Source organism: Athene cunicularia (assembly GCF_003259725.1).
Source record: "Athene cunicularia isolate RWA chromosome 9 unlocalized genomic scaffold, athCun1 chr9_part2, whole genome shotgun sequence".
In the NCBI taxonomy this organism is placed as follows: domain Eukaryota; kingdom Metazoa; phylum Chordata; class Aves; order Strigiformes; family Strigidae; genus Athene; species Athene cunicularia.
Window position 1 is genome coordinate 578,549 of NW_020799111.1, and position 16,621 is coordinate 595,169.

The 16,621-nt window shown below is 45.5% G+C and overlaps 1 protein-coding gene across 2 annotated transcripts in view; it reads right to left on the bottom strand.

Annotated features, from left to right (window-relative positions):
• Positions 1-281: 281 nt before the first annotated feature.
• THAP4 (THAP domain containing 4) overlaps positions 282-16,621 on the bottom strand; it is an 18,882-nt gene continuing 2,542 nt past the window's right edge. Inside the window, exons 1-5 of one of the 2 annotated variants that reach the window (XM_026855410.1) lie at positions 13,905-14,006; positions 8,184-8,343; positions 5,214-5,323; positions 3,817-3,920; positions 282-614 (exon numbers count right to left, since the gene is read on the bottom strand). In XM_026855410.1, coding sequence (XP_026711211.1) covers positions 495-614; positions 3,817-3,920; positions 5,214-5,323; positions 8,184-8,343; positions 13,905-13,929 — 519 coding nt within the window. In that variant the 5' untranslated portion in view covers positions 13,930-14,006 and the 3' untranslated portion in view covers positions 282-494. Of the gene's footprint in view, positions 615-3,816; positions 3,921-5,213; positions 5,324-8,183; positions 8,344-13,904; positions 14,007-16,621 lie in introns of those variants that run through there. The other variant, XM_026855409.1, reaches the window with a different exon arrangement.

A 16,621-nucleotide genomic window follows, 5' to 3' on the forward strand; every position in this document is an offset into this window, starting at 1 on the left:
AGGATCAGGTCCTGCAACAGCTGTCTCCGTCCACAGCAAGATGTGGGTGCTCCCTCTGAATATTTCAGCCAAGTTTCATTAGGCAGGAGCTGGAGTTCTCAGGGCCTGTCCCTGCAGTGCAAATCCATTCCTGATCCTGCTGCTCCTGTAATGTTATTCAGACTGCAGAGAAGGGCCCAGGAGGATGGATCTGCAACCTGACACTTACTAATGAACACGCACCAAAAAGTCCTATGTAACCACTGCCAGAGGCTGTGCAATCACACCCAAAGACACAGCCATAAAAATAAAAGCTTTTTATTTTATTTTTTTAATATACCATTACAGAAACATCTGAGTAACATTCTCAAGAGGACGGGCAGCTCTGCGGCCCTGGGGGCAAGCGCAGGCAGCCAGCTCCGGGGTCTGCCATGCCGTGCTCCTGAGCTGCTGCTGCTCTTGGTGCATGACACCCCGCTCCTTGCCCTCGGCAGGGAGGCCCAGCCCTCCTGGCGTCAGGGTGTCACCTTTTTGTAGGTGATGTGGAGGTGTTGAGTCATGGGCTGCGTAGTGGTTGCCATTGAGACAGTTTGTTCAAGTTTCCCATCAGAATTGAGCCTGAATTTTCTGGTAATCTAAAAAGGGGGTAAGAAAAGAAATAACAATCAAGCAAACAGCATTCACAGGCTAAATAACCTGTGCTTTCTACCTTCCCTTTGCCATCCTGGTGTTTTGCTGTCAATGCGCTAGAGGTGGAAGGAGGTGCTCACTACAGCTATGCTAGTAAACAAGGAGTTTTGTCTCCTAAAGAAGGCAGTCCTTTCCAAAATACCAGGTCCAAGTCCCAAGACCATTATCCACAGAGCAATGCCGTGTCCTGACACTACTACTGACACCACCTCAGCACAGACAGGCCAACATCCCTCCACCAGAAGAGTGGCTGCCTGTTGGCAGCTTAGGGAGACACTCTGTGCTGATGATGTCCCCAAGGCAGCCTTCAGAACCACTCAGGCTCTCTGCATGCCACCACATCATGCCAGAGTAAGGTGTTGCTCATGCTACATGGGAAGATTGGAGCCTGCTGAGCCTCAGCTTGCGCCTGCAGCCAGGTGGGTGTTCAGCTCCAGGGCAGAAGGCAAGACCAGTCCACTGAGAGGGCTCAGCAGTTGACATTGTCCCTGTCCACCTGGGCAGGCTGTGAGTCTGTCTGTGCTGCACCAGACCTCAACAGAGGCAATCTGGGGTTGCCCTGTGGAGCTGGACCATTTAGGACCCACGTAATCAGGTGCCTGAACCTACACTTCAGCAGCTTCCAAAGTGGAGGAGGGAGCGGCTGAGCGTCCACAGCACTCAGCACCGGTCACAGGTCTGCTCTGAGGTGTCATGCTGAAATAAAGGAGAGAAGCAGGACCATCCTTTATGAACTTCAGCTCCTGTTCCACAATAAGACACTGGAGGGTGTCATTCCAGCTGCCTGGTCCAGCAGGAGAACAGCCACGTAACAGAATGGAAGACACACAGGCAGGGCAGCTCCCGAGCAAGCGTGGCTGTAAGGAGGCAGCTCAGCACAGACCCCCACACCCAGCACGTTGGCCCTTGGCGTGATTTCAGCACAGGTTCCCTCCACGTCATCCAGAAGAGCTGCTCTTGCTGCCTGCAGCCACCCACTGCTTCCAGTGCTGAACACAACCCCAGGAGTGAACAGAAACAAAGTCCTGGGGCCAGCAGGATAACCTTCAAGTATGATTAGTGTGCAATCACCTAGACCAGCCCCTTAGAAATTCCTAAAATGCAGAGGCTTTTGTGGATGCACTCATTTCCAATGAAGGTCACGTCCACGAGCTGTCGCCAGTCTGCGTGCTCCGAGGCAGTGTCCTCTGTTAGCACACCCGTTCCTATGCCCGCAGTGTGCCCTCAGTGCCAACATCCAACACGTCCCCCTTCCAGGAGGTTCTTCCCAGTGGAGAGCAAAGCTACACCGGGCTGCAGAGGATGTGCCATGGTTCTGACATTCACGGGGCAACAGCAGGAACAGGGTCATACACAAATTATGTTTTGATTAATATTTGCTGATCGGATGGGACAGGAACAGGTCTTCCTGCCTGAATTAGGGCTTGGCCAAGCCACAGCCATCCCACTGCTTCACTTTCTCCCGGGAACACAACATTATGGTGAAGTTTTCTCAAAATAAGCAACTAAAGTACCAACACATGTGCCCTTCTCACACTTGTGGTCATTTCCATGGGCAATTTATGCTGTTCTTGGTGAAGAAGAAAATGCACTGGGAGCTGGTTACCTGCCACTCCCTCTCATTCCACATCCTCTTTCATCAGCAAGGGCCTCCCAGATACTCACTGTGATCAGTACCTGGGCCTGAACTGCCCTCAGGTGCCAGGTGAGCACAGACCTTCAGCTCAGGAGGTTCCCTCTTCCAGCCTTCAGCCAAAGCCAGACTTGGAGCCCTCAGTCAGTAAGACATTCGCTGGATTCTGTTGCTCTCCCCCTCTGCTCCTGCCAGTCTATCTGTTCACATTTCAGGCAGTGACTCTTGAGAGGGTGGTCCATTTTATTTAAATGTTTGTAATTAAGAGCTCTGCTGCCTCAGTGATATCCATAGTATTTAACAGCTTTACTTCTCCTGCTATAGAAAAGAGGCAATACAGATCTTCTGGGAAAGGACAAACCCAACAATTCAAAACTTATATCTGAAGGCAGGGGTGTTAGGACTGGCCTTTCCAGAGTTAGGACACTGTTTGTGTAGGCACATACAATTTCTGGCCTGTCAGTGAATTTTGGAAGCACACTTATTACACAGGCTGCACCTGCAGGCTGCACCTGCACAAACTTGTGCTCTCAGTTATCTATGGGCTGGCCTTATAGCGCATAGAAATTAAGTTGCAAAATTAAGCCTTGAAGTCCAGAATAAGACAATACTGTATTTGCTGCAATCAAAGTAGTGTCTTCTCTCCCAAGAGCCACACCTCACTTGTCACCCTTCAACAACTGCAGTTAGTCACTTGGTTCACATGATATCAGAGAAAACAAAACAGATGCAAGAACATGCCAGTACCTACTCTTTGTGAGAGCTTGTTCAACTTTCCTGTCTTTCTCTGCTGCTAGTCAGCCAAGACAACTTCACATGTGACAGCTAGGCTTCCAGAGTGACCTCAGTATGCCCCACTGACTCCAGCATCTTACTCGCACCTGGCTGTACCCACAACAAACCATCGCTACACAAAAAAAAAAAAAAAAAAGTCAAACCCCAAGAAGCAGTCAAGCAAGACTGGAGCTGACAGCAAGTGCCAGCCATGCCAAGCAGCCAGAGATGTGAAGAGAGCCCATAGCAACTTGTGAATGCACCGAAAAGCAAGCGAGATGTGCAAAGACAAGGTGGAGCTCCAGTGAAAGGCAGGCATCCCTAAAATATCCTGATGAGATCCAATACCGGACATACCTTATGTGTGTGTCCTTATACTGTAATTAAACCAGGAACCCAGCATTAAGTAACACCACTGCCATAAGGAGGGTATTTAGACAAGACTTTCCTATTCTCTTCCCTAAGGACCTGCTACTGGCCACTGCTGGAGACAGGATTCTGGGTTGGCTGGTCTGATTCGGTGCATCAGTTCTTATCTTAACGATCCCTCTGGGTCTTGTAATGTACAAAGTATCTTCTGAGGGCTGTCACAGAAAGAATAATCCAGGATGCCATGCAATATTTCCAAGACCTCCTGATGGCAATCTGTAATTAAAGCATGCTAATCAACCTATCCTCTCAACTAGACACCTTCTGCAGCTAGCAGTGCTATGTGAATCGCTCACTGCCTGTGCACTCACCTGCTCTACGTGGGGCTTCTTGGCAAAGGACATCCTGGCTATGGAGTGAGAAGCTATAGACAGCTCTTGTCCATTCACCTCCCCTTCCTCCACCTCCACCAGACCTAGTGAGAAGCAAGGTCAGATATATTAGGCTACAAAGGTTACTTAACAATGTCACAATTATTAGGCTATGTAATAGACCACTATTCTCCCTAAAGAATGGTTTTATTTGACCCAGCACATACTGATAACTGCAAATCCATACAACCTCAGACATCTAATGCCGCTTTGAAAAATCCAGCCAGACTTACTCATAGCCTGTGGGATAAGTATCACACTGCAACTGGCTGCACCTGCTCTGGAGTTTTAGATGCAAATTTAAGCATCAACTGGGTTTTAACACTCTTTCACTTACAATTTAGATGTGGTTCTTTCTCTCGTTCAGTCCCTGTAAGGTGTGTAATGAGTACCAAGACACCACATCCAGACAGTGGGAGATTCTCCTAGTTTAGGAGCTGAGAAAGAAGACTGCACTGAGATTACTCTCCAAGATTAAGGGAACAGTAGGAGAGAAGCTTCCCTGCTACAGTGCTGCGGAGCCTGTTGGTAGTTCCCAGGCAGGGTCTCTAACAGGGAACCTGCCATACGGGTCACACCAAACACTCCTGGGTGGAAAGGCTGCAGGTGGGGGTTAAAACCACCACAGCCCCACCTTGTCAGGACCACAAGCTCTACCCTGCACTGCAGAATCAAATACGGCAAGTGTTGACAGGGGCAACAACAGTTCAAGTGGGCTGTTAAGTCTGACCTTGCTTAGAAGGAGGAGCTGGCAACAGGAGGACTCCAGACCCAGGATCTCATGAACCAAGGCTTGCACCTCTCTGTTCCTACCCCAGGGACACTGTGGCCAACTCACCAGAGCAGTGGGAACGCTCTTATCTGTACATGTTCCCCCTGCCTCCCCAAAAAAAGAGACCAGGATGCTATGAAGGCATCAAGAACATCACTGGCCACTCATCACCTGCCATCATTAAGACTCAGAATGCAATTGCAGTTACAGAGGCAGGTGTTCTTTTGGTTTACAAAGCTACATCTGCAAATACCAACCGATCATTTAAGGAAACGACACTGCCTGAGTCTCCTGAATGAGCAGTATTTTGACTTGCAGTCCTTTCCCTGTCACAGAAAGCTGGAAAGCCACAGTCTGGGTAAAGCCACATAGCCAGTCCTAGAAACTCAGTGCTTTTGACACAAGCTCATTTATTAATTTGTTTTCACTTTGCCTTCAGTGAACCCACAGTGAAAATAAATTAAAGGAAACTGTGAGAGATGCAATCATTTTCTGGAAAAGTGATGAAATGGCACAGCAGGGTAAAGAGCTCTTCTCTTCCCCAGTGTGGATATCAGCTGTGTACCTGTGTTCTGGGCACTGATGAAGGCCACCTTATTAGTGTCAGGTTTGAGGCGGATGAATCCACATTCTCGGTGCATGGGCTTCCTGGTGTCTGGATGGAAGGCGTTGAACCTGAGGGGAATACAAAATATTTGTTCCACTGAAAATACAGCATTTGACCTGGTTTTGTCTCAGAGGAAACAGTATTTTATTTAACCACATGATTGCCTGCAGTATTCTTTGAAGAGTAAAAGACTGACAATGCTTCACGGTCAGGAGATGTAAACATGTAAAAATACGGTTACTTTACAGACACAGCTATTTTTTTAGAGCTGGAGTTAGTTATTTAAGTTCAAGCTTCAGATTTTCCAGAGATCCTGGATCTTTCTAAGAGCTAGCTCAAACTCTCTCAGGAAGTCAGACATTTCACTGATGCTGAAGCCATACTCTATACCAAATACTTCCTTTTCTCAAGTAAATATTTGGAATTACACTATTATCTTTATTTAGCTTTTAAACTTGCCAAGCTAGTGTTTTTTGCATATTATTTGCTGCAGGCAGTAACACAGCAGACATTTCTCCCACCACCCCCTTCAGAAAGAAAAAGTAGTTCATCTCAGATTCTTATTTATTCTTCATGACGCCTCGAAGTTGTATGTTTGGTCACCCATAATGTGGTTGATTATATATCACAAGTTCACAGTGACGAACATACATACAACAGTATTAGTGCTACAGCATTACTAAGTCTACACAGGTAACTGAATAAAACAGCAGCTTAAACACAACAGCAAGTGAGGTATCTATATAATGTTGTGGACTATCCTACTGTTGTTTCTTTATTCCAGACTAACTTGCTTCTTTTCATACTGTTTTTCGTAGAATTTCCCACTCCGCATCCTTCTACAGGAAAGGAGACAGAGGCAGCCTTGGAGCCGCTGCTGCTAAACCCTCACCCAGAACTCCCTCATGCGACAGCAGTTTCCACACATGCCTCTGCTGTGCAACTGGGATGTGTCTGCTGGAAACAGCCAACACCAGTCACCTTGGCCATCATGACCTGTCCTATGCTGCATCCTCAGCGGCCACCCCAATGGTAACAGGACAACTATGCAAGAGTTTGACCAAGGGGCTTGTCTAGGTGCTGGCACGTGGCAAGCTGGAGCAGTTATTTATTAAAGCACTGAGAGTGGAAAAGTCCAGAGCAAGTGTTTCCTATGTGAAGGAAAATATAATGAATCATGCAGCGTCAACATTTCCTAGAAGACCAGCAGCATAAGGTGTAGCACGTGGCACCCCTACAGAGAACAGTTTCTGTACCAGAAACCCATGGGCTTCAAAGAAGGGGGAGCACAGCCAAGGCATGCAGTTAGGGAGGAGCCGGGGTGCCTTGCAGCTGCTTCTGGCTCTGCAATGTCCCCTAGGTGCAAACACTCAAAGTACTCCTCCTGCTTGGCTTTGTTTCTATATAAAGGATGTCTCCTTTTAACCACGGGGTTATAGGAAGAACCAGGAATGACTTCTATCAGTGGTGCAGGGCTGCACCCCTAAGGACTGTCCCAGCAATCTCAGCAGCTAGTGAAGCTGGGTACCCTATGGACTCATGCCTCATGGTGGGATTATCTAGAATCAGAGGAGGAATGAACTTAAATCAGCCCTTTTGCAGTGCTTGGAGTGTTCAAGAGACACACAGACTGTTCTGTAACAGTCAAGTGGCACTGCTGCCTATTTTCCTGATGCTTCCCAGAGCTCAACAGCCCTGAGGTGTCTATCTCTTTGGCACAAAAGAGGAGGAAAAAAAAAAGAAACTACTCAAATCAGCAACCATTCAAAAGTTGGAGGGAGGTGTAGACAGAGCATGATTGCCAGAGGTCTGTTTCTGTTGGAAGCTGAACTAAAAATGTCACACGCTGAGCTGGCAGCTCTGTCACAGTGAACATGCACACCAGGAACACAAGGTATCTTTCACACAGCACTGGCACCTTGTAATTATTCTTTCCTCTGGTTTTCAAAGCAACGAACTTTCCAACTCACCCCTCCTAAATGAGTACTGGAGCAGCACTGAACAGTTAGCTAACATGTCACTTCTTTTCCTCCGATTTCTTCTGATTATTCTTAGAACAATTACTTGCAGCCAAAGCAGTCAAGCTATCTGCGTTCTAACCCACATTGTTTGTTAAATACTAATTTTTCCCTCAGATTTTCACAATGGTGAAGGCTGAGGATCACGGTTTAAAATGGACAAACTTGGCAGCCATGTCATGCTCTTTCATTTATTGTCTCTGTAAATGGGAGATTCACAAAGCAGAATGATAGCAGTTGCAATGCTATTACCCAAAGATTCATTTCTAAGTAGACAGCTACTGCCAGCAAGAACAAAGGTGGGTTTTTTTCTGGCCATGAGGACAGTACATCTTTTGGCTAACACATGCACTCAGTGTACACCACAGTCAAGCGGAAGGATCACCAGTCTTTCAAAGGCAGGTAAGGAATTTGCACAAATGGCGATGTCCACGCTGGGGCCATTTTTGATACCTTAAGTTCCTCTCACTATTTTAAGTTACAGTCACATTTGTAGCGCCCTGAGTTACTTCTCACTATGTAACCCACGACTGATGGGGACAAGGACAGTACACTGCACCATGGCCACAATCCTGGTCCTGTACATGTGTGCTTCTGCACAAGTTAACAGGTGTGTGAACCCACTTTTGAAAAGCTCTGTAGAAGCGCACAGTACCCTTGGGCTAGTGAATCTTCAGTGATTGCAGGTGTGCAGCTCTGGGTATGTTGCAACAGCATGACAATTATCACAAGTTTTAAAGGAAAATGAAAGGCAGAGCATGCATCCACATATCATTACATCCTCTTATTTGGTAGGTGAAAACTTGTTTATTTTGCCACTGGAAAAGAAACACAACCAACGAATCTCACTGAAGCCATGCCTGCTCTGATCCAAAAGGTGCTGCTGACACAGATAAACCCCTAGACTTACGAGAAGTTGAGCATGGGCTGCCCCACATGAGAGATGTGCACTTCTTCCAGGTACTGGAAGGGCTTCATTGTAGGGAAAGTGCCGTCTCCTGGCGGGTCGGACAGCCAGGTGCCCAGCATCCAGGACAGGGGCTCCATCACAGGATTCAGCTGGGGAGTCTCTGTGGAGAAGAAATAATGAAGAAAGAAAATTCAGAGATCTGTGCTCTGCAGCTTGCTGTGAGCTGCTTACAGCTGGGTGGAGGTGAACACAAAACACCTCAGAAATGGTCCAATGCAGCAGCAATGCTTTTCTCTAGAGCAGCATCAGCTTCAAGGTGCAAGGGTAGACAGGGAACAACAGTCACAGAAAATAGGTCTGTTTTCAAACCTGCTCTTGGCCTTACATAGAGCACTCTTCCACATGGTCCATTTCTGACTTCTCTCTGTAACTTGATCTGAAGTCCCCCTCCCATCTACATGCAAGGAAGGAGAAGACTGAAATCTCAGCATAAAGAATTATCACTGAATGATAATTAACTCTCTAATGCTCTGGCCAGGTTTTTCTCAAGCACTATGTACATATCGTTCCTGTTTATCTCAGACCAAGGGAATGAGTCCTCACTTCAGAGGAAAATCTGGCTGCATACATATTCAAGTTAAATGGCCGGCTGTTATTTTTTTGAAGATGTTATCAATGATCCACACTTGTACAAAGAGACAGGGATCATTCAGAAGTTGTTCTGTTTAGGCTCTGGACTAAGGCTAAGTGAACTGTTTTAAGACGACTAGGGTGCCTGCAAGTTAAAAGGGTAAATGGAAGAGAAAGCAACTTCCCTTTGTCACTGCATTTATTAAGAAGCAACCAATGTCTGTTTCACAAAGGTAAAACTTCTTTAAAGAACCATTTTAGAAGATATTTAATAAACAACAGTTTTGCACTTTGCTGTGATTTCAAAGGGTGTGACCTGAAAGAAAAATTAAACAGAGAAATGGAGACAGACAATTTAAAGCTATGTGAACAGCAAGGCAGATCCATTCCTAAGGTGTAAGCCAGGAAAATGACAGGGCACCCATATAATCTCAGGAAAGACCAATACCAACAGAGATGAGGGGCCCGCTACTCTAGGTTAGCTATGTTATGCAGACAATATGACTGAAGTATACTTAAAGCATGTCCTTCTCCCACACACATGACTCACACTGGCAGGGTGGGAGTTGAAGGAGGTTGTTTTTCACACTTAGTGATATTGCTCAATACAAGAACAAGCTACCTATCCAGCTGGTCTAAAAGGCATGGACTTAGATGCAGGGAGAAATTATGACCTAAAAAAGGTGATGCTGTGAGTAAAAATTTGCTTGATTAGTCTGAGTTTCACTGTGTTCCGTTCCAAATGTCAAGGTAAAAACAATGCCCGAGGAGGAAGAATGGAGAGTCCACACCTGGAACGCCAAAGGAGAGGGAACAGAAACTTTCCCAGGTAAAAGAGAATTACCACTTTCGTTATTTATTCTCCTACTGATAGCAGGTTTAGAGAGCCAGCTGGCCTGTCAACAACATGCTGGTAATTACTCTTTACCCTGAAGTATTTTGCAATTGAAGTAACATGAGAAAACAGGAGAGCTCACTATGAAATAGGTGATAAAAACCCATGGCATCAGAGCAAGCCTTCGTTGCACAGACCATCCTGCCAGCCTGTGCATTCACCACCAGCTTACCAAGGGGTTAAGAAGGAGTTCGTACAATCCATTCAGCAGTGTCACTGTACCAGACAGCATTCGCTGTACTTACCTTCCACCTGTACTGCGAGCAACCAAAGCAACAGAACATTATTTTCTGGTGCAAAGACCTTTTCACAGTGATGACCAGTAATAAAAATCCAAAATTACTGCTACAAGAAACCTCAAACTTCTACACTGCTTCTCAGGAACCAGCTTCCCTTTCGATGTTCATGTTGAGAGAATGTAGTTTTGCGAGCAAGGAGAGTATCACTACCCCTCCCCATTGGTATTTGCCTTTCATTTGCTACTGCAGACACTGCCTTTCTTTACAAGCTTTTTGCAGACTCAGCGTGGAAGGGAAGAGCAAAGCTCTGGGAAGGCTAGAAGAGACTGCAGCCTGGGCTGCTGCTGCCCTCTCCTGGGTCAGGGGGTGGCAACAAAGCCTAGGAGTGGGATGTTTCCCATCAGAGTGCTCATAATACGGTACTTCATTTTCTTCTGCTTACCAACCTTGCAGCATTTCAGGAAAAAGCATCAAAATGATACATGAAAGAAATGGCTCTAGACATTTCCACTCTTAGACTCTGTCATAAACCAAGAGAATCATTTTCAGCACCCACAGCTCAACCCCCATCCAGCCTGGGTGGAGGTGCTTGATTGACCGCACAAGCTACTCTCAATTCCAGAGTGAAAAGTGGAAGATGTAACTGTATATCCTGAAATCCACAGCATCTGGGCAAACAACATGGCCAAGCGACCATTACTACTTTTCCAAACTACCTGGATGGCAGTGAAGCAAACATGAGTTTTTTAGTTTTTATGCCACTTGGGAAAGCAGAGAGCAACAGAAGTGCTGGTCCAGAGCCTCAGTGAATTGCAGAAGAGCAAACACATCCTGATCACGTCCTGTACAGTGTTCTTCTTACCTTCAGTACTGATCTCTGACTAGTGGACTAAGTCCTTTTTTCTCTCTGGCAGCCTTCTGTGCCAGAGGGCTGAGCTGAGAGTGGAAAAAAGCAAGAGTGGGGAAGCAGACAGGAGGAAGGCTGAATGAGTCCACCAGAAAAATAAAAGTGGTGTTTTGAAAAGAACTTCTTATGTTGTGGTTGGGGTGGGTAAATGCAAGACTACTGTAGTAACGAAAAGTAGAATTTAAAAAGGAAAATATTTTTGCCTGCTGAGATGCTTTGTTTCAAACAACAGGTTTATAGATGCTGTCACTGTCAAGAGGAATTTCACTGACAAAGGAGAGTGTACTTCGCTTTTTAAAGTTCTAAACTCTTGGTGTATCACTTTTACAAACAACTCACTATTATGGCTTAAAAAGTAAGTGTGTGACAATTTCAAGAATACTAACTGTGTCTGAGAATTTGCAGTCCAAGAGACACTGACCACCCTTCTGCATGTTTAAAACTTCAGAATCAGATGGGGTCCTCTTAATACTGGTTCTCTTGCATCCATATGCAGAGTTTCTTTTTTATCTAATAAGAGGAAAGCTCACACTACAGCCTCCTTCTTAACAAGGATGTTCCTGGAGTCACCTTCCCCTACCAGATGATAGGGACCCAGCACCTTTGAGACCTCCAGCTCCTCTATGAAATGACTGAAATCAGCCACAACACTCACAAGTTGCAACAGCTTGGAAGACAGAAAACACAGGCACATAAGCAACCTGATCACCTAGATCTCTTTCTTCAGGAAGCCACTCAAGGCCAAAACTGCCATGTCCAGGTTCTGGGCACACGAGTCAGCTTCGTTTCACCATGTGACCCTACTTCATCCCTCTGAACTCGCAGATAGACTGTTTCCAGATCTTTCCCATTCACAGAGGGTTTAGAAGTCAAATCCCTCCCCATGCTGTAACAAAGTCAGCCCGTGGCTGTCCCTGCTTTGCAGCAGGAGAGAGTGCTCTCCCTGCCATGAGACAAACCAGACAAAGCAGCTGGACAACCCCCTCGGGCCATATCTACACAGGCTTCAGCCAGCATGACTCTCAAGTGGGATCCCTGGCACAGAAAGCTACAACGGAACAAATTCCTACGCAGCTTTATCAGCAAAACTGCAGAGTGAGCAGCCATCTGGTTGCTAGCAAGGCAGCTAACCTATTTCCCTAAACTGGGGAATACTTGCTGCAGGAAACTTAAGAAAAAAAACCCAAAACCACAAGCCCCCCCCCCAAAAAAAAAACAAAATCAAAATCCCAAACAAAAAAATAAACCAACTCACACAGCACCTTCTCAGTCTCCAAAGCACAGGGTCTACAGCAATAGCTGGGCTGCCTTCTGCAGCCCTTTCTTCAGCTGAGTCGCTTACCGGATTTAAATCATCACCATCATCAAGGTTCCAGTCCATTTTCTTTCAGCTGTCATACTTTTTCCATAGTTAAGCACAGAAGGTGCCTTTGTACTCTGCTGCCCTTCCCTGAGTGTTGCACTTTGTGCACTTTGCTGATGCTCCCCCCAGTAAACCAGTAAAGCATCCTTAGCACTGACATGCTCTAGCTCCATTTCTGCTCTAAAAGCTGGGAATGTGGTGATATTCACCAATCTTCAGCTTGCAGCCTTAGTAATTAATTTCATGTTCAAGCCCCAATGTGTTCTTGCTTGTTTAGAAACTCTGTGGTAAAATGCTCCAGTGCCTGTAGTCGCTGTCAGAATTCTCCTGCGTTACAAAATACAGAGAAAACATTTTAAAAATTATGCACTGTTATGAGAAACCTGAACATCCTACCTGAGTTTATCTCAGTATGTTTTACTTTCTCTCGAGTTTTCCTTAGTTTGCGTTTTCATTGCTTCCTAGTTGCAAGCTGTTTTTTTGTTGAGTCATTGCCAACTCACTGCAGAATTAAATGCTTAATGCACAAGCTGTATAGGCTATTAGAAAAAAAAAAAACCACAAAAAACCTAAAAAAGACAAGACCATTCCACTGAAAAAAAAAATAAAGGCAACAGCAGAGCAAAAAGTCTTGTTTCCCTCCTTTCAACCACCTCTCTCTCTCCAAGGGGCAGTGAGAGCCATATCCCTGATCAAACCCACTGTGTGCCAGGTCTGTGCCTGCTCGGTACCAGCTCCCATGCAGAGCCTGAGGCAGTCCAGCACCCACTCGCTGCAGGGCAGCGCCTGCTCAGGCCATAGGTGCTGTGAAGTCTCCCCCAGCCTCTCTCATGATGCCTTCTGCCACAGATTCAGCTCTGCTCTTAACCTATGCACACATATTTCCACTCCTTATCTCACTCTTAGCTTACTTTATAGCTCCCTTGTTCTTTCTAACACCCACTTTATTGACCAACCTTGTACCCTGACTGTTCCCATCCCAGACAAGACAGGGGGGGGGGGAAAAAAATCACAAGCAGCACCTGCCATCTCGGAATAAAAGCATTTTTCTTCCAAAATCTAGCTTCAAGTTAACATGCAGCTACCAGGTTAGCAGTGCCTGCCCTGGTAGAGCCCATTTCACTGACACCACATCTCTGCGATCCATTATAAGTGTCTCATTTTCAAGCTAAACTGGACAGGGACCTGTTGCTGTTCAAGTCCTGCTCAGACAGATTAAAGTACAGCATCTCGCATCCTTGCACAACCCCACTTGTCTTCTCACTGCCACTGAGGAACATGATTTTGCTATTTGTTTTCTGCAACATGAGTGGAAACCTGTTGCCACCTTGATGGTAAACACCACCTCAGGCCCCACAGACCAGGCATCAGGACTCCATCTCTGCACAAAACCACACATTTAATGTCACATGTAAAAACTATTAAAAACAACCTCCTTTCTACGCTGGCTTTATACAAATATTTAAGGGCAAACCTAAGCTGGAAAGAAATATGATTTCCTGCAGATTCCTACCAAAATTCTAACCATTTTTCACACGACCTCACTTTGCAGTCTTCTGCCTTCAATGTCACCTTCATGAAAGCAGACATGCAGCGTGGAAGAGGCTGCACATATGATAAAATGGCTGAATTCTAACAGCTTTACCTCTCTGATAAATACAGACACTTCAATCTCATGGAATCATACCTGCATTTGCTCCATTGCCAGCCATAGTTTGCAGAGTTATTTTTCTACTGCTTGGTCTAGCTCTCTAACCACCTTTGCTCACCAGAAACTGTTTTGCGCAGGGCTGGTTAAGATGGCTTATAGGGGAAGTGAGCTCATAATTAGGCAAGACAGTTATCCTAGTGCCTGCTGGGAGATGTAGTTTTACAAAAAGGACCAAAATTGAGCATGTTAAGACGACATGATCTTGTGAAAGGAGCATCTCGGATCTCCTGTCTGTGCTATCACTGGAAGAGTACGATACAGCAGAGCTGCGAAACCTTCAAGTAGAACAAGAGGGTCAAACAGGACTTGTGTATCAGAAAACGGTGCTGTTAGAATAGCCTCCCCTTCACCCAGACAGTGGATCCATGTTTGCTCGCTGGCTCTCCCTAACTTCTCCCAGTGCATGCTGTTGTTCAGAAGATGCATCTAACCTTGTTCAGCCCGGTGCACTGTGCCTAACCGGACTCCTTGGCTGGAAGTATTCCTCAACCTTTGGTCCACAAAACACAAGGAAATATTTTCCTGCTAAATAAGAAAGCAAATTCGAAGTTTAGATAGAAAACGTCACTGTGGCAGCTGTGCAGGAAACAGCACAGGGCTTCTCCTAAAACCAGTCAGTCAAACCCCCTGTTAAGACAGGTTGGGAAACACCGCTTGAGTGCATTGTGACAGTTAGAGCACACTGTGAGCCAAACTCATTCAGACTGAGTCACCAATCCTCAAGTGTGGCTGGCAGGGACTGCCTGTGCAGCAGTTCTGCAGAAACCTCCTCTTTCCGGCCGCTTGTAGTTTGGATACAGGCAGCAGATATTTCCTTGTCTCACTGGGGGAAAATGTCAGTTTAGAACTAGTATCAAAATGAAGGTTTGCTTCAAGGATCCTAACCCTAAAGCTCACTTTTCTGCCTGTGATTTTGTGGAAGCGGCTGAACGTCGGGCAGCAGCAAAGAGAGGTCCTGCAGCCCGTGGAGTTGGGATGCAGACATGTAACAGCCTGCACTGTCAGTCCAGCCAGTCACTTTACTTAAAACTCCCCATCCCCACCACACTGCCTTTAGAAGAAAAAAATATGCAGGCTCAGGTTCACTGTTAATAACATCACCTCAACTACACATCAAATGATTTAGGACAACTGAAATGTAGCTACTAACAAAGACTATAATTATTATTAACTTGTTACCTAACTGTATTCTTATTAATACCAAAAAGCCTTTCTTGAATTCAGTAAAACTTAGTGTCTAGGCATAAACCAGACTCTGCACTTAATGAGGTATTTTGACTGCACACAAAAAATAATGCAAGGCAGAAGAGCACCAAGATCAAGCTAAAAAGAAAAAAAAAAAAAAGCCAGCCACCAACAAACCCTTTAAAAAAGTCATGAGCCAGAGGGTTCCACAAGAACCTCCCATTGTACCAATCTACAATCACCGAAATGGTTCATTTTCACATATTGATATCCACTTCTGTCGATAAGACAGCAGAACACATAATGAGCCCGTCAACTTATTAAAAAAAATTACATTTGAATATGTAATTCTTATGTTCTTACAGAAGAGATTCTTAAAAACAATTCTCACATTCTCAAAGACATATGTGTAAGAACATACACCTCAGGAAAGACGAAGAAATACCACAGTGCTTACTAGAACAAAGGAAAACTTACTTCAGGATGCTCTTTTTGCAATTAGTATCTCACTGAAGGTATTCCAAAGCTAGACACCCTTTTTCCATAGTTAAGCACAGAAGGTGCCTTTGTACTCTGCTGCCCTTCCCTGAGTGTTGCACTTTGTGCACTTTGCTGATGCTCCCCCCAGTAAACCAGTAAAGCATCCTTAGCACTGACATGCTCTAGCTCCATTTCTGCTCTAAAAGCTGGGAATGTGGTGATATTCACCAATCTTCAGCTTGCAGCCTTAGTAATTAATTTCATGTTCAAGCCCCAATGTGTTCTTGCTTGTTTAGAAACTCTGTGGTAAAATGCTCCAGTGCCTGTAGTCGCTGTCAGAATTCTCCTGCGTTACAAAATACAGAGAAAACATTTTAAAAATTATGCACTGTTATGAGAAACCTGAACATCCTACCTGAGTTTATCTCAGTATGTTTTACTTTCTCTCGAGTTTTCCTTAGTTTGCGTTTTCATTGCTTCCTAGTTGCAAGCTGTTTTTTTGTTGAGTCATTGCCAACTCACTGCAGAATTAAATGCTTAATGCACAAGCTGTATAGGCTATTAGAAAAAAAAAAAACCACAAAAAACCTAAAAAAGACAAGACCATTCCACTGAAAAAAAAAATAAAGGCAACAGCAGAGCAAAAAGTCTTGTTTCCCTCCTTTCAACCACCTCTCTCTCTCCAAGGGGCAGTGAGAGCCATATCCCTGATCAAACCCACTGTGTGCCAGGTCTGTGCCTGCTCGGTACCAGCTCCCATGCAGAGCCTGAGGCAGTCCAGCACCCACTCGCTGCAGGGCAGCGCCTGCTCAGGCCATAGGTGCTGTGAAGTCTCCCCCAGCCTCTCTCATGATGCCTTCTGCCACAGATTCAGCTCTGCTCTTAACCTATGCACACATATTTCCACTCCTTATCTCACTCTTAGCTTACTTTATAGCTCCCTTGTTCTTTCTAACACCCACTTTATTGACCAACCTTGTACCCTGACTGTTCCCATCCCAGACAAGACAGGGGGGGGGGGGAAAAAA